The sequence below is a fragment of the Schistocerca americana genome, chromosome 8 (assembly GCF_021461395.2).
Source record: "Schistocerca americana isolate TAMUIC-IGC-003095 chromosome 8, iqSchAmer2.1, whole genome shotgun sequence".
NCBI classification, from domain to species: domain Eukaryota; kingdom Metazoa; phylum Arthropoda; class Insecta; order Orthoptera; family Acrididae; genus Schistocerca; species Schistocerca americana.
The window spans coordinates 31773940-31791382 of NC_060126.1; the positions used below are offsets into that span (position 1 = coordinate 31773940).

General features: G+C 39.8%; 1 protein-coding gene across 2 annotated transcripts in view; it reads right to left on the reverse strand.

The window, feature by feature from the left end:
- LOC124544968 (alanine--tRNA ligase, mitochondrial) overlaps positions 1-17443 on the reverse strand; it is a 91838-nt gene that overhangs the window by 36100 nt on the left and 38295 nt on the right. For both annotated transcript variants that reach the window (XM_047123715.1, XM_047123716.1), the window contains exon 9: positions 8989-9379. In XM_047123715.1, coding sequence (XP_046979671.1) covers positions 8989-9379 — 391 coding nt within the window. The remainder of the gene's footprint in view (positions 1-8988; positions 9380-17443) is intronic.

The following is a 17443-nucleotide window of genomic DNA, read 5'->3' on the forward strand; positions in this document are numbered from 1 at the left end:
CACTCTGTACAAGTTTTCTGTGCTGTTTTTAGTCATGCTTCACTATGGACCATCTTTATAACCTGAAGCCTCTATGCCACAATGTACTCTTAATAACATCTCAGCATATATGTATAACTTAGGAAGCTTAATTCATCAGACTCACTCAAACCATCACAGCACAACACAAACCAACTCTTACAATACTTGGGACTCGTTTCATAAGTTTGGTTAAAAGGAACAGCAGCAGCCACTTAGCGTAAAGAAGAACAATTATGTTGCAAGCACTCTCTGAAAAAGTGTTGAGCACTCTGCAAAATACATTATCAACAATCTTGCACAAGAGTTGAACGTTATTGGTGATAGAAAGTAGGCTTCCAAACACAGGTTACATGTTTTTCCTAGCATATTATTAGCCCTGAGGAATATGTTACATCCACTCCATTGTATTACTGATATGTAATTATTGTAATGAATGGAAATTAAGAGCGCCGCCCCCCCCCCCCCTCGCGCACGCGCGCGCACACACACACACACACACACACACACACAGACAGAGAGAGAGAGAGAAAGAGTATGTTGTCCCAGCTAACTGCACTGTGTCAGAACTGCAGCTCAACTACGGTGAGAGGCTGTGTCAGGTGGATCGGTTGAAGATAGAGACAAGGTAATGACCACGAGGGAGGGTTGGTGAATGGTGGCTGACAGGTGGGAGCGAGAGGCAGCAGGTGCACTGGAGAGGAATGCTGTTGGTTCACAATTTTAACATGATTTTAAGTAGCATGTTACTTCATTTTACCTCCAAATCTATCCAACACTCTTTCACACACTGCTCCTGTAAAACACACACACACACACACACACACACACACACACACCTCTGACCGCCGCCTCCGCAAAGTAGCATTCTGGTAATCACACAGTACCATCCCAGACTGGAACAAATGAATCATATCCATTGACAAAATTTCGACTGATTGTTGTTTCAGGTGAAAGCATCTCACCATATACCAGCTCTGCTGCAATTTTTGTACAGCATTTTAAGTGGTTACAACCATCACCCAGCTGTCCCCTCGAACAACTGGGCAGCGCCAAACTGTGGCCGAGAGCAGAGTTGACCATCCAGTGTCAGAATGTGCTGCTATGTACATGTATATGTACGTCTATACCTACATCTACATCTATTCTCCACAATCGCTGTGAAGTGCTTGGTGAGAATACATCTCTAGTACCAGTTACTACAGCTTTTTCTCATTCCATTCATGAATGGAACACATGAAAACTGTTTGTGCAAGCTGTGATTAATCTAATCTTATCCCCAAGATTCCTATGGGAGGAATATGTAGAGTCATAATTTAACCCTTTAGCTGCTCCGGACGCGTTAACGCGCACGTCTTTGTATCTGACCCTACGTGCTTCGAATGTTGTTACGTGCGCCACCAGTCCTTCTACCTGGTACTCCAAACGTGCATAAACACGTTCAGAGCACACAGGTACAAAGGCGTGTGCCTTAACAAGTCCAGAACAGTTAAAGGGTTAAGGTTGCTGTTGAAACACTATTATTACACTTTCTTGGTATAGTTTCCGTCTATCTTCAAGAGTCTGCAAGTTCAGATTTCAACAGCTCCTTGACACTCTCCTGTGGGTCAAACAAACCCGTGACCATTCGTGCTGCCCTTCTCTGTATACGTTCAATATCCCCTGCCATTCCTATTTGGTATAGTCCCACACACTTCAGCAATATTCTAGGATGGGTTGCATGAGTAATTTGTATGCAATTCTTCTTTGTAGACTGATTACATTTCCTTAGTATACTACCAATAAACCAAAGCAGGCTACATGCTTTGCCTATGACTGAGCCTACGTGATCATTCGCGTTCGTGTCCCTACAAAGTGTTATACCCAAGTATTTGTATGAGTGTAATGATTCAACTATGACTCACTAATATTATATTCAGTAGATACTATGTTTTAATTGTTTTGTGAAGTACACAGTTTCACATTTTTTAACATTTAAAGCAAGCTGCCAATAATTGCACCATTTTGAAATCTTATCAAGGTCGGACTGAATATATGCATAGCTTTGTTCACACTGTATTTCACTGTAAATAACAGCATTATCTGTGAAAACTCTGAGGTTTTATTAATATTGTCCACAAGTTAATTAATATAGAAAATAAACAGCAAAGGACCCAGCACACTTCCCTGGGGTACACCTGATGTTACATCTACATCCGTCGATTGCTCTCCATCCAAGATATTACGCTAAATCTTCCCTACCGAGAAATTCTCAATCCAGTCACATATTCTTTCTGATACCTCATATGATCATATTTCTGACAATCAACAGATGCAGTACCAAGTCAAATGCTTTTCATTAATTGAGAAATACTGCATCTCCAGATTGCCTTGATCTGTGGCTTTCAGGATGTCATGCAAGAAAAGTGAATGATGGGTTTCACATGATGTGCTTTCACAATCCATGCTGGTTGGCATGGAGAGTCATTCTGCTCCAGATACCTCAGCATGTTTGTGCTCACAACATATTCTAAGATTCTACAACAAATGGATGTAAAGGACACTGAACAGTAATTTTCTGTATAACTTCTGCTACCCTTCTTGTAGATAGGTGCAACCTGTGCTTTCTTCCAACTAATGGGCACTTTTTTTGTTTGAGGGATCTGCAATAGACAGTTAAGAGGGGACTAATGCATCTGGGTATAGAATCTAATAAGGATTCCTTTTGCCCTTGGGCTTTATTTGATTTTGATGATTTTATCTGTTACTCAACACCACTCATACTAATATCTACTTCACTCATCTTTCCAGTGGTACGAGAATTAAGTTGTGGCAATACTCTTGCATTTTCCTTTGTAAAGGAACATTTGAAAACCGAGATTTCTGCTTTTGCTTTGTTACTCTCAACTTCAGTTCCGGTCTCATCCAAGTGACTAGGCGCTAACTTTGGTGCCACTAACAGCCTTTGTATATGGCCAGAATTTCTTTGGATTTTGTGAAAGATCGTTTAATAATATTCTGCTACAGTAATTACTGAAGGCTTCACACATTGTTCTCTTGACTGCCAAACACATTTCATTATGCTTTGTTTTATACCTATTATGCAATAGTCTGTTTCTTTAGAATTTTCTTTACAGTAACTGTAGACCAAAGATGATCTCTCCCATGATGAACTGTCTTACTAGATACATATCTATCCTGTGCATGGTCAATTATTCCTTTAAAGTTGAGCCATAGTTCCTCTACATGCACTTGTCCTGAGCTAAAAGTTTCAAGTTCCTCACTGAGGTCTGATACTATTACTTCTCTGTCTAGTTTGTTGAATATATAAATCTCTCTGCTTTTTTTTAGTTGCCCTTCGTATTTTGATATTCATTGTTGCTATAGCTCCCTCATGGTCACTAATACCGGTTTTAATGTGGACTTCCCGAAAAAGGTTAGGTCTGTTTGTTGCCTTAGACCTCGTATATTTCAGTCATGGGTGGGGTTCTGAACTATCTGTTCTAGTAGTTTTCAAGAGAAGGCATTTAATGTTTCACAGGACATCTTGTTGTACCCATCATTAACAAAACTATAATGATGCGAGTTGATTGTTGTATGATTGAAGTCTCCTCCAATGCTTATGGTATCATTAGGGAACTCATGTGTAAGTGAACTACAGTTTTTAGTTACATCAAGAGGAGAATCTGGAGGTCAATAAAAGGGCCCTATTACCATTTTTTGCCCACCATTGATACTGAGTCTTGTCCAAATACTCTCACATGCTGCTTCAATTTCCATCTCAGTGGATTTGAATTTCTTGTCTATTGCAACAAATACATCACCTCCAGTTCCCCTTTGCCTATCCTTTCGATATTTACTTAAAATTTCCCCAAACATCTCAGTCCTGTCAATTTCAGGTTTTAACCGGTTTTCCATAACTAGAACCATGTGAGGTTCACTGCTCTTCAGGAGCCCTTCAAATTCTGACACACTGTTGCAAATGCTTTGGCACTTAACCACTAGGATTTTAATACCCTCGCCTGTTGGAGGCATTTCTTTCAATCTTGGACTGATACTCCTGGGTTTCCTACAGCTGTTATCTGGATTTGGAGGAGAGTTGCCTACACTAAAACACCTTTTGTGCACTCCACACAGTCAGCTACCTCAGTAGCAGCCTCTGAAGCAGGGGGATCCCACAGTTCTCAACCTTATCATGTGCGTCCAGGAAGTCGCAGTCTACCTTGTCACAGAAACCTGGGAGTGTCTTGTTCAAATGAAAAGCAGGGGGCCACAATCTGTTCTGGGAACAATGCTGAAGATTGTGAGCTTCGTTGAAACTCCATGAGCAGGGCTGGTTTTCTCAACTCTCTCTGCTGGTTGCTGGAATGATCCAAATTCGACCTCACAGCCCAGATGACAGGCACTGTTTGTCCCAACATGCATCACAATCTGTAGTTGGTTGAACCCTGTTCCCTCAATAGCTGCCAGAATAGTCTCATCAACATGCTGAATGAGTCCACATGCATACACACTGAGTGTATCTGGTGCTGCTTCCCACCCCCTGATTCGATTTCCCTAAGCAGTACCATTATTCACTTTACATCTGAACTGTCGACAATTAATTAACCACTACCCTTTTTTCGTTTGCCTCCTTTTGACATGTGACAAAGCAGGTTTCTCCAAAGCAGGTGAAGTTTCACTGAAATACAGCACCTCAAACTTGCCTGTTACAGGAATCGGTACAACACCCTGAGTCCTCCTTGGTCCCTGTCTAGCCAGTATGGGTCATCACAGTCAAGTGGATGGGTAGCAAAGTGGCTTGTATTTCCTGCAGATAAGACAGTATCCACAGAAGAGGGAAGTACTTTAGGTATCTTTGGTACCCCTGATACACAACTCTTGTTAGCCCTCCCAACTCACCCATTTGTGGCAGCTTCCAATAACTTAACAGTCGACAGGGCAATGTCCAGCTGCTTACAAATAGTAACCATTTCATCCCCTACCTGAGAACAGCAAACGCAGTGGGGCTGCATTATGCCTGGTACACTATTTTACAGAACAGCAAACAATTTATGGCTGGTGCAGTATTTTACAAACAGTAAACAATTTATGGCTGGTGCAGTATTTTATGCTAAGCTTCTTGATACTCTTTTAATTTATGAGTTTCACAAGCTATAAAAATTATCAGCAGTCTTTTGGAATTTAAGTAATTTATAGCCAAAAATGAAATCTATTATGACAACAGGAACCTCGAGATAAGTCTTGCTAATTCTCTGAAGTGTTTTTCAGGTTATAGTTACTAAGAAAGTTTGACAGAACCATTTTTTATGATAAATGTAGGCAATATATACTCCTACAAAAAGAGAGAACTAATATGACACGATACGTTACTTATTGACAGTGACTGTAAATCGCAACACTGATTTATTACAAAATAAGTTATACAAAATACTTGTAAATCGCAAAAATCTTTGCAAGCATTTGAAATTTCACAAATTACACTTTTCTCACATAAACATACAACAAAATTTGGGAACAATTATTTGTGAATGAGCACAGTTAACCTTACAGCTGACAAATTAATGCTATATAATATAATATCTTCCTGAAGATCATAGGTTACATTTACAATTGATGATTCAATACTACACAATATATCTCGACACCTGCACAAGTTTTGATAAAATCAGCAAGCAAACACATTTAAATTTTACACCAGGTTTTTGTATCTAAGTTTTTGAAGTGAATTTATGTAATGCACGTGATTTTACTCTAAGACAAAGGAAATGCTGGTAGTTGGCTTACATACATAACTGTAGGCAAATAAATGTGCGAACTGCATAGATTTTGCCACTAAGCTTACGTTGCACCCCATTTCACACTAGTGTGCCAACTTCAGTATATCTTACAAAAACAATGTGAAATGTCACAGCACAACAGACACACATATGCTCAGGGTGGCTATAACTGGCTCGATTTCAACAGCTGCTTCACGCACGTACCATCTTGATCCTTCCACCTAACACCAGTTTCTCTGAATTACTTAGACAGAAATAGCCCTTAAGACACATTCACTGATCTTGTAAGCACTCCCAGCACCAGCCCCTGCTCTCCCTTGCCCACGCCCACATCCACCCCTGCACCATGACCCTAATTTCACTCATCCTGCACCCACCTCATCTTCGCTACAGTCTTTCTCTAGCCCTGCTCCATTACCATCTGTCAACTAACTCCTCAACGTCTTCATGCACGAAGCAGAACAAGCTCACTGCATTCCTATCCTGTGTAACTCCTGCTTCTCACTCCCAGTTGTGAGCCACCCTTCCCCAATCCTCCCTCTTCCTCCCTTCTCTTCTCTCCCTTTTCTTTCTCCACCTGACACAACCTATCAGTCCATTCAATTTACAGTGTCAGATGTGCGCGCACGTGCGTGTGCGTGCGCACACACATGGGTGGGGGGGAGAGAAAGACAGACTGACAGAGAGAGAGAGAGAGAGAGAGAGAGAGAGAGAGAGAGAGAGAGAGAGAGAGAGAGATTGTGTAAATGTCAGCAAAGTTCCAAGTCTTGATTATCGACAACTAATTGTCTCAAGTGTTAAGTGAATTTTTGCCCTTGCCGCTTGAATGGATAAAAGTGAAAACTGTTTATGTTGAGATGGTTCATTCCTTCGTTCTCCCAAAATATTCCAAGCAAATTCTAGAATGGTGCTTACTGAGTGGAGTCATAGCGGCTGCTCTGTTCGCAACCACCATCTACCATTGTGGTGTGAGGTCTGAAGATGGTCTAAATCAGACCAAAACTAACAACCTCATAAAAAAAAGAAGTTTCTTGCAGTTGTGATGGTTCATGTTCATTTCTAAGTAACATAAAAAATAATAAAATAAAAAACGTTGCACTCAGAGAGAAATGTTCTCAAAAATTAAAGTATCGAGATGCGAGTATTAGCCTTTCTTTGTGCAAGACCCCATTACAAACTTAATGAAAATGATAGGATCTAAAGTAATACCTGCAAACAACTTATTTGATGAGATGGAGCAGTGTGTTGCAGTCTGCTGTGCTTTGTTGAGACAGTTTCCAAATGTAGTGTCTCCCTTGAGAGAGTTATTTTCCGACAAATGTGCGATATAGTTCAGATCACAAAAGAGGAATGTGGATTTTTGGCCTACAGAAAATTCTCCTTATTTGCGAGAGCTGCAAAGGAACCTGTTTCATGTTACGATATGAACCAAGGTGTCGTCATGAGTCCTGCCCAGACCTTACCATGACAGACTACTCATTTTGGGGAATGTCATAGTCCTCTGTGGCTCACTGTCATTATGGGACTTCTGAGGGAATATGCAAAATTGTTGAGGAAGCCTTTCAAAGCGTGACTCCTGAGATGTGCCACAAGGATGACACAAAGGCACACAGATGTCTTTGTAAGGCGAGATCGTGCACATACTCATCTGGCAGATGCATTGTTGTTATATGTCAATACTTCAATGTACAACACGGAGGTTACCTAGGCTATGGGGAGCGTTTTGAACATGCTGTACTTAAAAATGCCAACAGTGAAGAAGATGGTAAAGGTAAAGGTAAAAGTGAACGTAAAGGTGCAGTCTGCAGTGCAAGCCTGTCACTGGGCTATTGGCTTGTTGGCCTGGCTGCTGGTAGAGTAAAACCCTTTCTTCGTCACAGCACTTGGAATAGGAGGTTGCCAGGTCCATCGGCCTCTCACCTCCAGGAAAGATTACTGGTTCCTTTGCTAGTAGGCAGAGTGGATGTGAGGCCATCCTGGAGGGACTGGAACAATGAAAAATATCCACCCCTACCCAAAACTGGACCTAGGACATTAAGCATCAGACCCTAGTGCTCTACCTGCTGGACCACTACAGTCACAATATGGAAGATAATTCACAAGTAAATGTACTGTATTTCATAGAAACCACAATTGGTGCACAAACTTCAACTTAATGCTTCTATAGAGTGGCATGCATTTCATGAGAATTCTATGGTCATTACCAAACAGGCTAAAGAACAGGAACAGTGCCAACTGCGGTATTTTTTCTGTGGTATAAAGTTTGGCAACGTGTCTATTTACCACAGTGAACTGGAGGGTAGTTTAAGGGAACCAGTGACGCAAGAAATGAGATTATGTAATTTGAGTGCAAAAACTGAAATCATTCAGTATTTTTCATAGATTATTTATAGTTACTTTGGGCCAGGAAAGTTTGCTTTAAATTGCTCCTGTCACAGATTTCATAATTTTTTGCTATTGTCTTGGGGTGAGGGTTGTGATGATCTACAGCAAAGTTGATCTACAGCACAGCCTTAGATTTACATTAGGCTGAAAGGTGATTGTTCGTTTATGAACAGGCCCACACCACAAATATTTAAAATAAAGGTTTTCATTTCAATACTGTGATGTGGGACAACTTAACAATATTTTTCCCTCTTAGGGCTCACAGCACAGATATAGCCTCAGGGTGTATAGGTATAAAATGCAACCTTGCCAGTAGTGATTATTAAATTGTCAAATAATTTGTAAAGACTGGGCACACGGATGATAGTAAACACTTTTCATATCTACTATGACAGAACAATGTTCTATATGGTATTAGGAGAAAAATTCATTACATAAAATTCTGACAATACCTAAGGCAAATAATACTTGACACAAGTATTAACAATGTAAGGAAAAATATAGATTGCTGCTCACCATGAAGATGACATGTCGAGTAGCAGAGAGGCACAATGAAAAGACATTCATACAAGCAAGCTCACCTCACGCACACGGTCGCCACCTCCGGCAGCTCAGAACGGAAGCATTCCAGTCCGAGCTGCCAGAGATGGTAGTCATGTGTGCACTAAATGTGCTTGCTTGAGTGAAGCCAAAAGTGAAATTGTAACAGAATTTGCATTGTGCCTATCTACAACTCGATGTGTCATCTTTGTGGTGAGTAGTAATCTATTTCTTTATACTTTTGATATTCCAGTCTGGAGTTGCCATTATCTGACATTAGTATTACCTGGACACAATTCCATCTTCTGATTCCACCTCTATGAGATAGATGCCCTGTTCTGGATAAACTTCTCCAGGCACACACGTAACATTTCCAAGCATCAGAAGCTCATTTTCAGAAACAGACCTACGCTTCACCGGTAATTTACTGCTGATAAGCTCTCTAAGTGCTTTCTCCAGGATCTTCACTTGTTGTGTTCCAAATTGCTCTCCATAAACTGAGAAATCAAAAAATAGGTCCTTGCTGGTCACACGGCTTGAGTTCTGACATGTCACTGTCAAAATTCTTCTTAGAGCAGCATTTATTAGGTGAGTCGCAGTGTGATTTCGCATGTTAGCAAGTCTTTTGTCACAATCAATGCACAAGGTAATTTCATCACCGACAGAGACAGACATATCTGTAAAATATGAGCAAACAGATAGACAGTTATGCACCATTCTCCCCTATAAAAGCAATGAAAAGTGCACAGCATACTATGACTATCTTGCACTCAATTGTGAAAAATTGACAAATAACAAACAGAAAAACATATCTGCCATTAGCTAGCACATGTGTAGGATGAAGAAAAAACTAAATAGAAGTTTTCCACTTCACTGTCTAAAAATTTGCTGTTATGAAACCTTTCATTAATACTTTGAGCAGAATGAATCGCCATGTCATACACGCTATATTTAATAAAATTTATTCACTCAAAGTCTTATGTGAAGGAAAACTACTTTTATTTCTCTGCATTGTTGATCACAATGTGTGTCATATTGTTTTTATTTTGCTGTTTATTAATAAACACATTAGTTGCCATTTTAAGTCAGAAGAAAATTATAAATTATACCTACATAATTTAGTAAAGTGGTTATTTTCTAAACAAGGCTTGTGACATGTGAATCAATTTATGAGAATGGCGACAGAAACGAAACTTCATTTATTCAGTACACAGTGTTATGCAGACATCATTACGGAGAACTCACAGGAAGTTAATACGATAAACTGCTTCTTAATGCTCCATAAGTAACTTTTTGTCATTAATAATAAGTAGCTTCAGATGTTTATCAAGGACACACACACACACACACACACACACACACACACACACACACACACAATTTATTTAGATTTAAAAAGACTGAAAATTACAATTTTACATAATACACAGAGAATGTGCTACTTTGCAAAAGACCTCAGGTTTCTACAGTTACACTATTCAGTTGGTGTCCATCTGTTACCACAGACTTAATGATTACACGAGTACATCTGCAGAGCAACAGTTGTTCCATGTCTAAAATGAACTGGTTCTTTTTCCCAAATGTCTGAATAATGTTAGTGTGTCGATACAGTTCACTGTGGAGGAGGTGCATATTAAGCTTTCTTTGTAAGCTGTTCTTCAAGAAAGAAAATGGTAGCATTGGTCAAAGAGTTTAAAACTTTTAGCATAAAATAATAATAATGTCGTGTGACGAGGGCCTCTTGTCGGGTAGACCGTTCGCCTGGTGCAAGTCTTTCGATTTGACGCCACTTCGGCGACTTGCGGGTTGATGGGGATGAAATGATGATGATTAGGACAACACAACACCCAGTCCCTGAGCAGAGAAAATCTCCGACCCAGTCGGGAATCGAACCCGGGCCCTTAGGATTAACATTCCGTCACGCTGACCACTCAGCTACCAGGGGCGGACTACTTTTAGCAGAAAGAGCAAGAAAAATCTGGATCAGGGTTGCTCTGAGAAGAGCTGGAGTATCTCAGTAACACTTCTGTAAAGAGCATATACTCGTTCTCTGACACAGGAAGTTACACAGTCATGACTATATTGATGTATAGGCAGTGGAATCCATGATCTTTATACTCTTCATGAAAAAGTCCACATAGGAAACATCGCGGAAAAACAGAATATCTGTGTACTCTATAGACACTCATGTCCAAGGGTGACAACATGTTCCCCAACTACTAGGAAGAGCAGAATGTATGGAAAACTGAGTAGTTAGGAAATGGTGCACTTCGGTCATATTAAGAAAACAATGGAGCAAACTTGTTAATGGCCTCTCAGTTTGGCTTTTTAGGGGATTATCCATAAAGGAAGTCATACTAGATCTCACAAATGAAGCCCTGGCAGAGCTTAACAAGAAAAATTATTACATTGGTGTATTTTGTAACCTTTCCAAAGCCTTTGATTGTATGCATCACAACATCAATTGATTCCCCTTGCACAGAACGAGCCTTACCTTCCTAACAGAAAGCAGAGGGTCTCTCAGACAGACTGTTGCAGGTAAGAAGCTAACCACACATTTGAAGGACATAATATGGGTCCCACAAGGATTGACATTGAGAAAACTCTTGTTAATGTACATGAAAGATCTTCCATGGACTTCAAAGGCTGATTAAAAAACTTCAATGTTCTCTTACCATAAATGCAGCCTAAACGCAGGGTCTGAATTCGATCTTACCAGACACAGCTCAAATGAAAGCTGAATAGGCCTACAATTATTGGTTTACAGCTAAAAGTTTAAGCACTCATCTCACAAAGGCTAATGTTATGAAATAGATGTAATCCTTAACTGTGGTCCTGAAAAGGGCTCAGATGTAGCATCCCATCAAGAAAGTCTCCCCTGACCCGGGACCCTGGTCGAATTTTCCAAACCCTCCCAATTTCCTAAACTTCACCAGTTCTTTTCCTTCCCACGTCTTCCTTCCCCTTCAACCCTTATCACAGAAGGTGGAACCACTAGCTCTGAAAGCTTGCAAATTTAAATACCATTATATATATGTCTTCTTGCCACCGCTTGGTTAGTAGATTTTTTTATCAATCCAATTACATTATATGAATATAATAGAGGGAAACATTCCACGTGGGAAAAATATATCTAAAAACAAAGATCCTGTAACTTACCAAACGAAAGCATTGGTACGTTGATAGAGACAATAACAAACGCAAACACACACACAAATTTCAAGCTTTCACAACCCACGGTTGCTTCATCAGGAAAGAGGGAAGGAAAGGTAAAGACGAAAGGATGTGGGTTTTAAGGGAGAGGGTAAGGAGTCATTCCAATCCCGGGAGCGGAAAGACTTACCTTGGGGGGAAAAAGGGACAGGTATACATTCGCGCGCGCACACACACACACACACACACACACACACACACACACACACACATCCATCCACACATATACAGACACAAGCAGATATATATATTCCGTCAACCCTCGACGCTCGTGTAACTGCTCACGAGCATCAAGGGTCGACGGAACTCATCTAGCAGTGTTCATCCACCACTCTGGAGTCTGAAGATGACTCTTTCATAGAGTCGAAACCAGTCACCCACTCCAATAAAAAAATATTTTAACAAGATTGCGATCAAGACTGTTTTAAATTTTAATTTTAATAAATATAGTATGGTAGGGAAAATGAAGAAATGAAGGATGGAAGTTGTAATGGAAAAATGATGAAAGACAAAGATGCATTCAAGTACCTAAGAAGTAAATTAAACAAGAAAAGAAACATCAAGGGTGAAATTTTGGACAGAATACAAAATTGTTCAAAATTTTATTATCACCTGTCAGAGATAATTAGAAACTGGAAAATACCTACCAAAGCAAAGAGCATAATATACAAGTCATATTATCTGCCAATTTTGACCTACAGATCAAAATGTTGAACTGGAACGAAGAAAGACCTGAGCAGAATACAAGCAAAAGAGATGCATTTTCTATGAGGGATTCCAGAAGAATGAGTAGGGACAGGATAAGAAACAAAACAATACAAAACACCCTGTAGGTCAAGCCCATCGAAGAAACTATGGAGAGGAACGAGCTTAAAATGGTTTGGCCATATTAAAAGAATGGGGCCAGAAACAACTACAAGAAGAGCCCTAGAACGGGCAGAATCTGGACGAAGACCAACTGGAAGACCACGGATAAGATGGACAGACCAGGTGAAGGATGATGTGGACCCAAGAGGACTGGAATGGGAGGAGATGCTGAATGATAAGACTATGGGAGGAAACAGAAGCTTAGAATAGGCTCTGTGAACAACCTGCATTAAGCAGAAATGTTTCAGGAAGAAGAAGAAGATGAAGAATGCATATCTTGTTTGATATAATTCAACATATTCTAAAGCAGGTGGACATAGCTCTCAGTGAAGCCTTCAAGGTTGCTCAAAGAGAAATAGCTGGGAATGAACAAATAAAGACAGTGTAGCAGGAGAGAAGCCATCCTCCGTATGGGCACGAATCACAACCGCAACATCTGAAATCGAGGAGGCCTTTTCTCAGAACATTGAAGGTACTTAGAAATGCTGCTGAAAAAGCTAGGCTGTAACTGAGGAGGGCTTTTGACCTACCATCCCTGGCTATAAGAGTGTTTCTGCAACTTTACCTCCCAACTACGGTGAGAAATGGATGACTCCAAAGTCTCAGAGTACACTGAGATGTGAGCTGGCAGATCAAAGGTTTACATGAATACAAAATGAAGGAAAGGAGACAAAAGGGGAAGGACGGGTGGGAAATTATGACGACTAGCTCCACAGGGCGCTGTCGTGGTGCAATGGTAAAAGCTTAAAATTTGTGCTACACTGAGACCGGAACCGGATATAGGGCTTCTAATGAGCAGTCTCTTAACACTTCAGCTACTAAATATGTCGGCCAAAAGTCATGTGTGCAGACTGACTTTGCATATTTTCACTCCTTGCTGCCTTACAGAATTACCTTCTGAAGCAGTGCACCTGAAGTAAACACAGTGTTTATTCAGCAGTATGATTAGTGTATGTTTAGGAAATAACCATAACTCTAGAAGAAGTATCTCTAAGGATCTAAGAATGTTCACACTCACTTCAAATTTACTTTCTCCTTAACAGAAGTGGGAGGACTGCCCACTCCATAAAGCAGGTACGTAGCAATCTCTGGTAGAATTCGTGGCAAGAGTACAAGGCTGGCATGGGTACGAGTGTTTTGGAGTACATCATTCGGCACATTTTATCGAACACGAGAGCCCACAGCAGACAATTCCTTTTATATTCCCACATTGACCCCAAGACGACATCAATTGTTGATGCAGTGGACATTGGATCACTGAGATTGGATTGTGGATTTATGAACATATGATGGCTGGTTGGATGAAGCAGGTTTCTTTGTTAACCCAGGTCAACTGATGTGTCAGGATACACAATCACCAAGTGAACAGCTGCCCTGCCTCACATATACAGGTCACAGTGGCAGTATTATGTTATGGGGGACATTCACCTGAGCTTCTGTGGGACTTGTGGCAGCAATCTAAGGCACCGTAACACCTGTGGACTGTGAACATTGTGTGCACCACACACATCCCTGCACAGGTGACAGTATCTTGTGGCAGGGTAACTGTCTGTGTCGTAAGACCAGTATCGTGCTACAGTGGTTTGATGAGCACAATACTGAATTCGCATTGATGTTATTTTCATCAAATTCATCTGATCTGATCCCTATGGAACACATCTGGGTTGCTATATGTGATCTATTTAACACACCTGCAATGTGAAATATAAATTTAAGCTTTTATACAAATATTTTGCCACCTTTCTGACGTGTGGAACAGCAGATAAATTCATAGCACAACATGCAACTGCTCTAACACAGCATTTCACAGCTCTGTATTATATAGTGTGTCACAACATCTGACAATGCTTGAAAATGACCATATGTCTGAATTGATACTGCAATATATAATGTTTTAAGAGCCAAAAGCAAAATTATTTCATTTAAAATTTTCATGGGTATCGTGGACCCAGTTGTCATTGAACTTCTCAATGAAAAAATACTAGATTTTTCGAGAAAAATTTATCTTTTACTTCATGCCGAACTAACTTTGCGATCTGCTTATCAACCTGTTGATTTCATTAGAATCTGCTCTCCATCTAGGTACAAAAGAAATTTTGTGTACTAAGTGACCAACGACAACTATGGATGGACCATGAATGTTTCTGCTATTAATATGAAATGACGTGAACGTAATTTCTGTTGGTCAAAATCAGGAGTAGGCCATGGGATGGGATGCCATTTTTAATTTTTATACAATTCAGGAAAGAGTAAGTAGCTTACACAGTGTTTCTCACTGAAACCAGCAAACAGCATATACAGCTGTGAAAGGTTTTATACAAAGGAAGATTAATTTTACATATTACAATGATTTGTAACTAAAGAATTATACTATAGCAACACTTATAGTTTCCTGTGGTTTATGTCCGTGATTCTAAATAACCTTTCCTTCAAATCAGCACATGTACATGTTAATCTTTTGTTTTTCCTAACTCCTATCTGTCTAATTAAGAAGGAAATTTTAAAATCAATTTTACTAAAAGTTTGAGTCATTCTTATTCTGTTTCAATGGCTCCTTTGCTTCCTCACTTTATTTCAGAAAATAATTTCTTCTTCTATTATGTCAATGAAAATGTTCCAAGACTGACAACTGATATGTCGAACCAGTTTATTTTTCTTGGATGACCCGCAACCATTTTCCATGTACAGCAACGGAAAAAAAAGTGGTTACCAGTACTAAACGATCACATGATGGTTCTTTGCAGTACTAGTACTTCAGAAGGAGGATGGCTTTTAAAAGACTATGTTACACTCCCACACCATTTTCAAAGATGTTACAGACATCAGGGATCTTGAAAGAGACTGCTACCTGTACTACAGTACAGTTGGGAATGTTGTCATGCAACAGACAGCATTGGCTTTCCCTTTACTCAGTTGGTTACGTGTTATCAGCTTCAGAGAAGGGTGGGTAGGTGGGTGGGTGGGGGGGTGGGGGGGAGTGGGGGGGCGGGGGGGAGAGAGAGAGAGAGAGAGAGAGAGAGAGAGAGTCTTTTGTCTATCAGAGTTAACATTTTACTGCCTAAACTGACCTACTGCAATGCTTAGGTAAGTTTGTAGACTTCCACAGCCAATGCCAGTTTGAGTAAACTAATTTTAGGTATTAGGCTGCCTCATTATGAAACACTAAAACAACTAAAATTCTGACAATTCAACCAACTTTGCAGCTGTCCTCTTCACGGTGACTAACTTGCTCTGGAGAGGATTGCTGCAAAGTCAGTCAAAACATGGGCATTTCAGTTGTTTTAGTGTTTCATAATGACACGGCCTAATAAGTAAAATTATTCTTTTCTGATTAATCCTCGATGTGGAACACATTGTATTATATTTGTGTTACACACTCTACAGCACAATAACACTATTAAGGAGCATAAATAACCAGAGTTTTGCATCTGCTTTCAAGTCTAATGGATACAAATTGAACGAAGATGTTTGCTCTTGGATTAGATAAGGTGCACTTTTTGTTTCATAGATCCATATTGAGGAGATGCTCAAGAATTTAGAACATGTCATAAAACAAAAATGCACGATACATATTTACAATGAAAAACAGATATGCTAATGTATCTTTCACAGATCCCAAGCAAAATGGTCCTCATGGATACAGAGTTAGTCAAATAATACACTCACATGCACATGATAATTCTTAGGTTATTGTAGTAACACATCATCAGAGATAAAACTCAGTTTACAAGATATACAAATGACAGATTTTATGTAAAACTCACATAGTTTGATATTACTAATAATATATATGCATCAGTTGGTTCTACTGAGAAATTTGTCAATGAAGTAGGAGGAGTTGGCCACCAATAAATCCAAAGCTCCTCTTAAACTGAACTTTATTAGTTTTCGTGGCTGCTGGCAAGTTATTGGAAATGTGTTCCTGAATAAGGGATACATTTCTGACCCAAAGTGACTGACTTTAAATATTTGTGTAGTACTGATTTCATGAACTGAGATGTCAGTTTGGAAAAAGTAGATATATTATTTATGACAAATTTTTATTCCGGAATAAATATACTGAGAAGCAGCAGTTAGTATTCTCAGTCCTAAAGCAGACTTCTGCTAAACATTCTTGAGTACAAGAATAACTCATCCACATGTTTTAGGCCCTGAAAACTTTACCTTGGCTTCATGAGTTTCCAAAAAATTCCATTATGAGCCTCTACGAAGAGGAGGTTGGGACACGTTTTGTAGGCATATACAGCCAAAAGGAGGGACTCAAAAAGATGTCAACAAACGCACCCTCCCCTCCCCCAGCACCACCACTGTTAGAAAAAGAGTTAAATGTATGTCAAAAAGAACACATACAAGGGGGTGAATTCAGAATACCTTAAGAAATGTTTGAATTTGGGGCACCACATGATGGAATAACACCCCATGCAAATACATTCACAGAAACTTCTCTTATATTAAGTTGTAAACTATGAGAAGACATACACCTCTATATTACCTTGGGGTTGCCACCCAATTTTATTTAAATACAATTCTGAAATGGCTCCAACCACAGCACAAGTGACAAACGCCCTCTGCCATCCACTTCGCAAAGGTTTGTAGAATATCATGTAGATGCAGGAATACAGTGAAACACCTATTTTACGTTTTCGTGCAGACCAGACTTA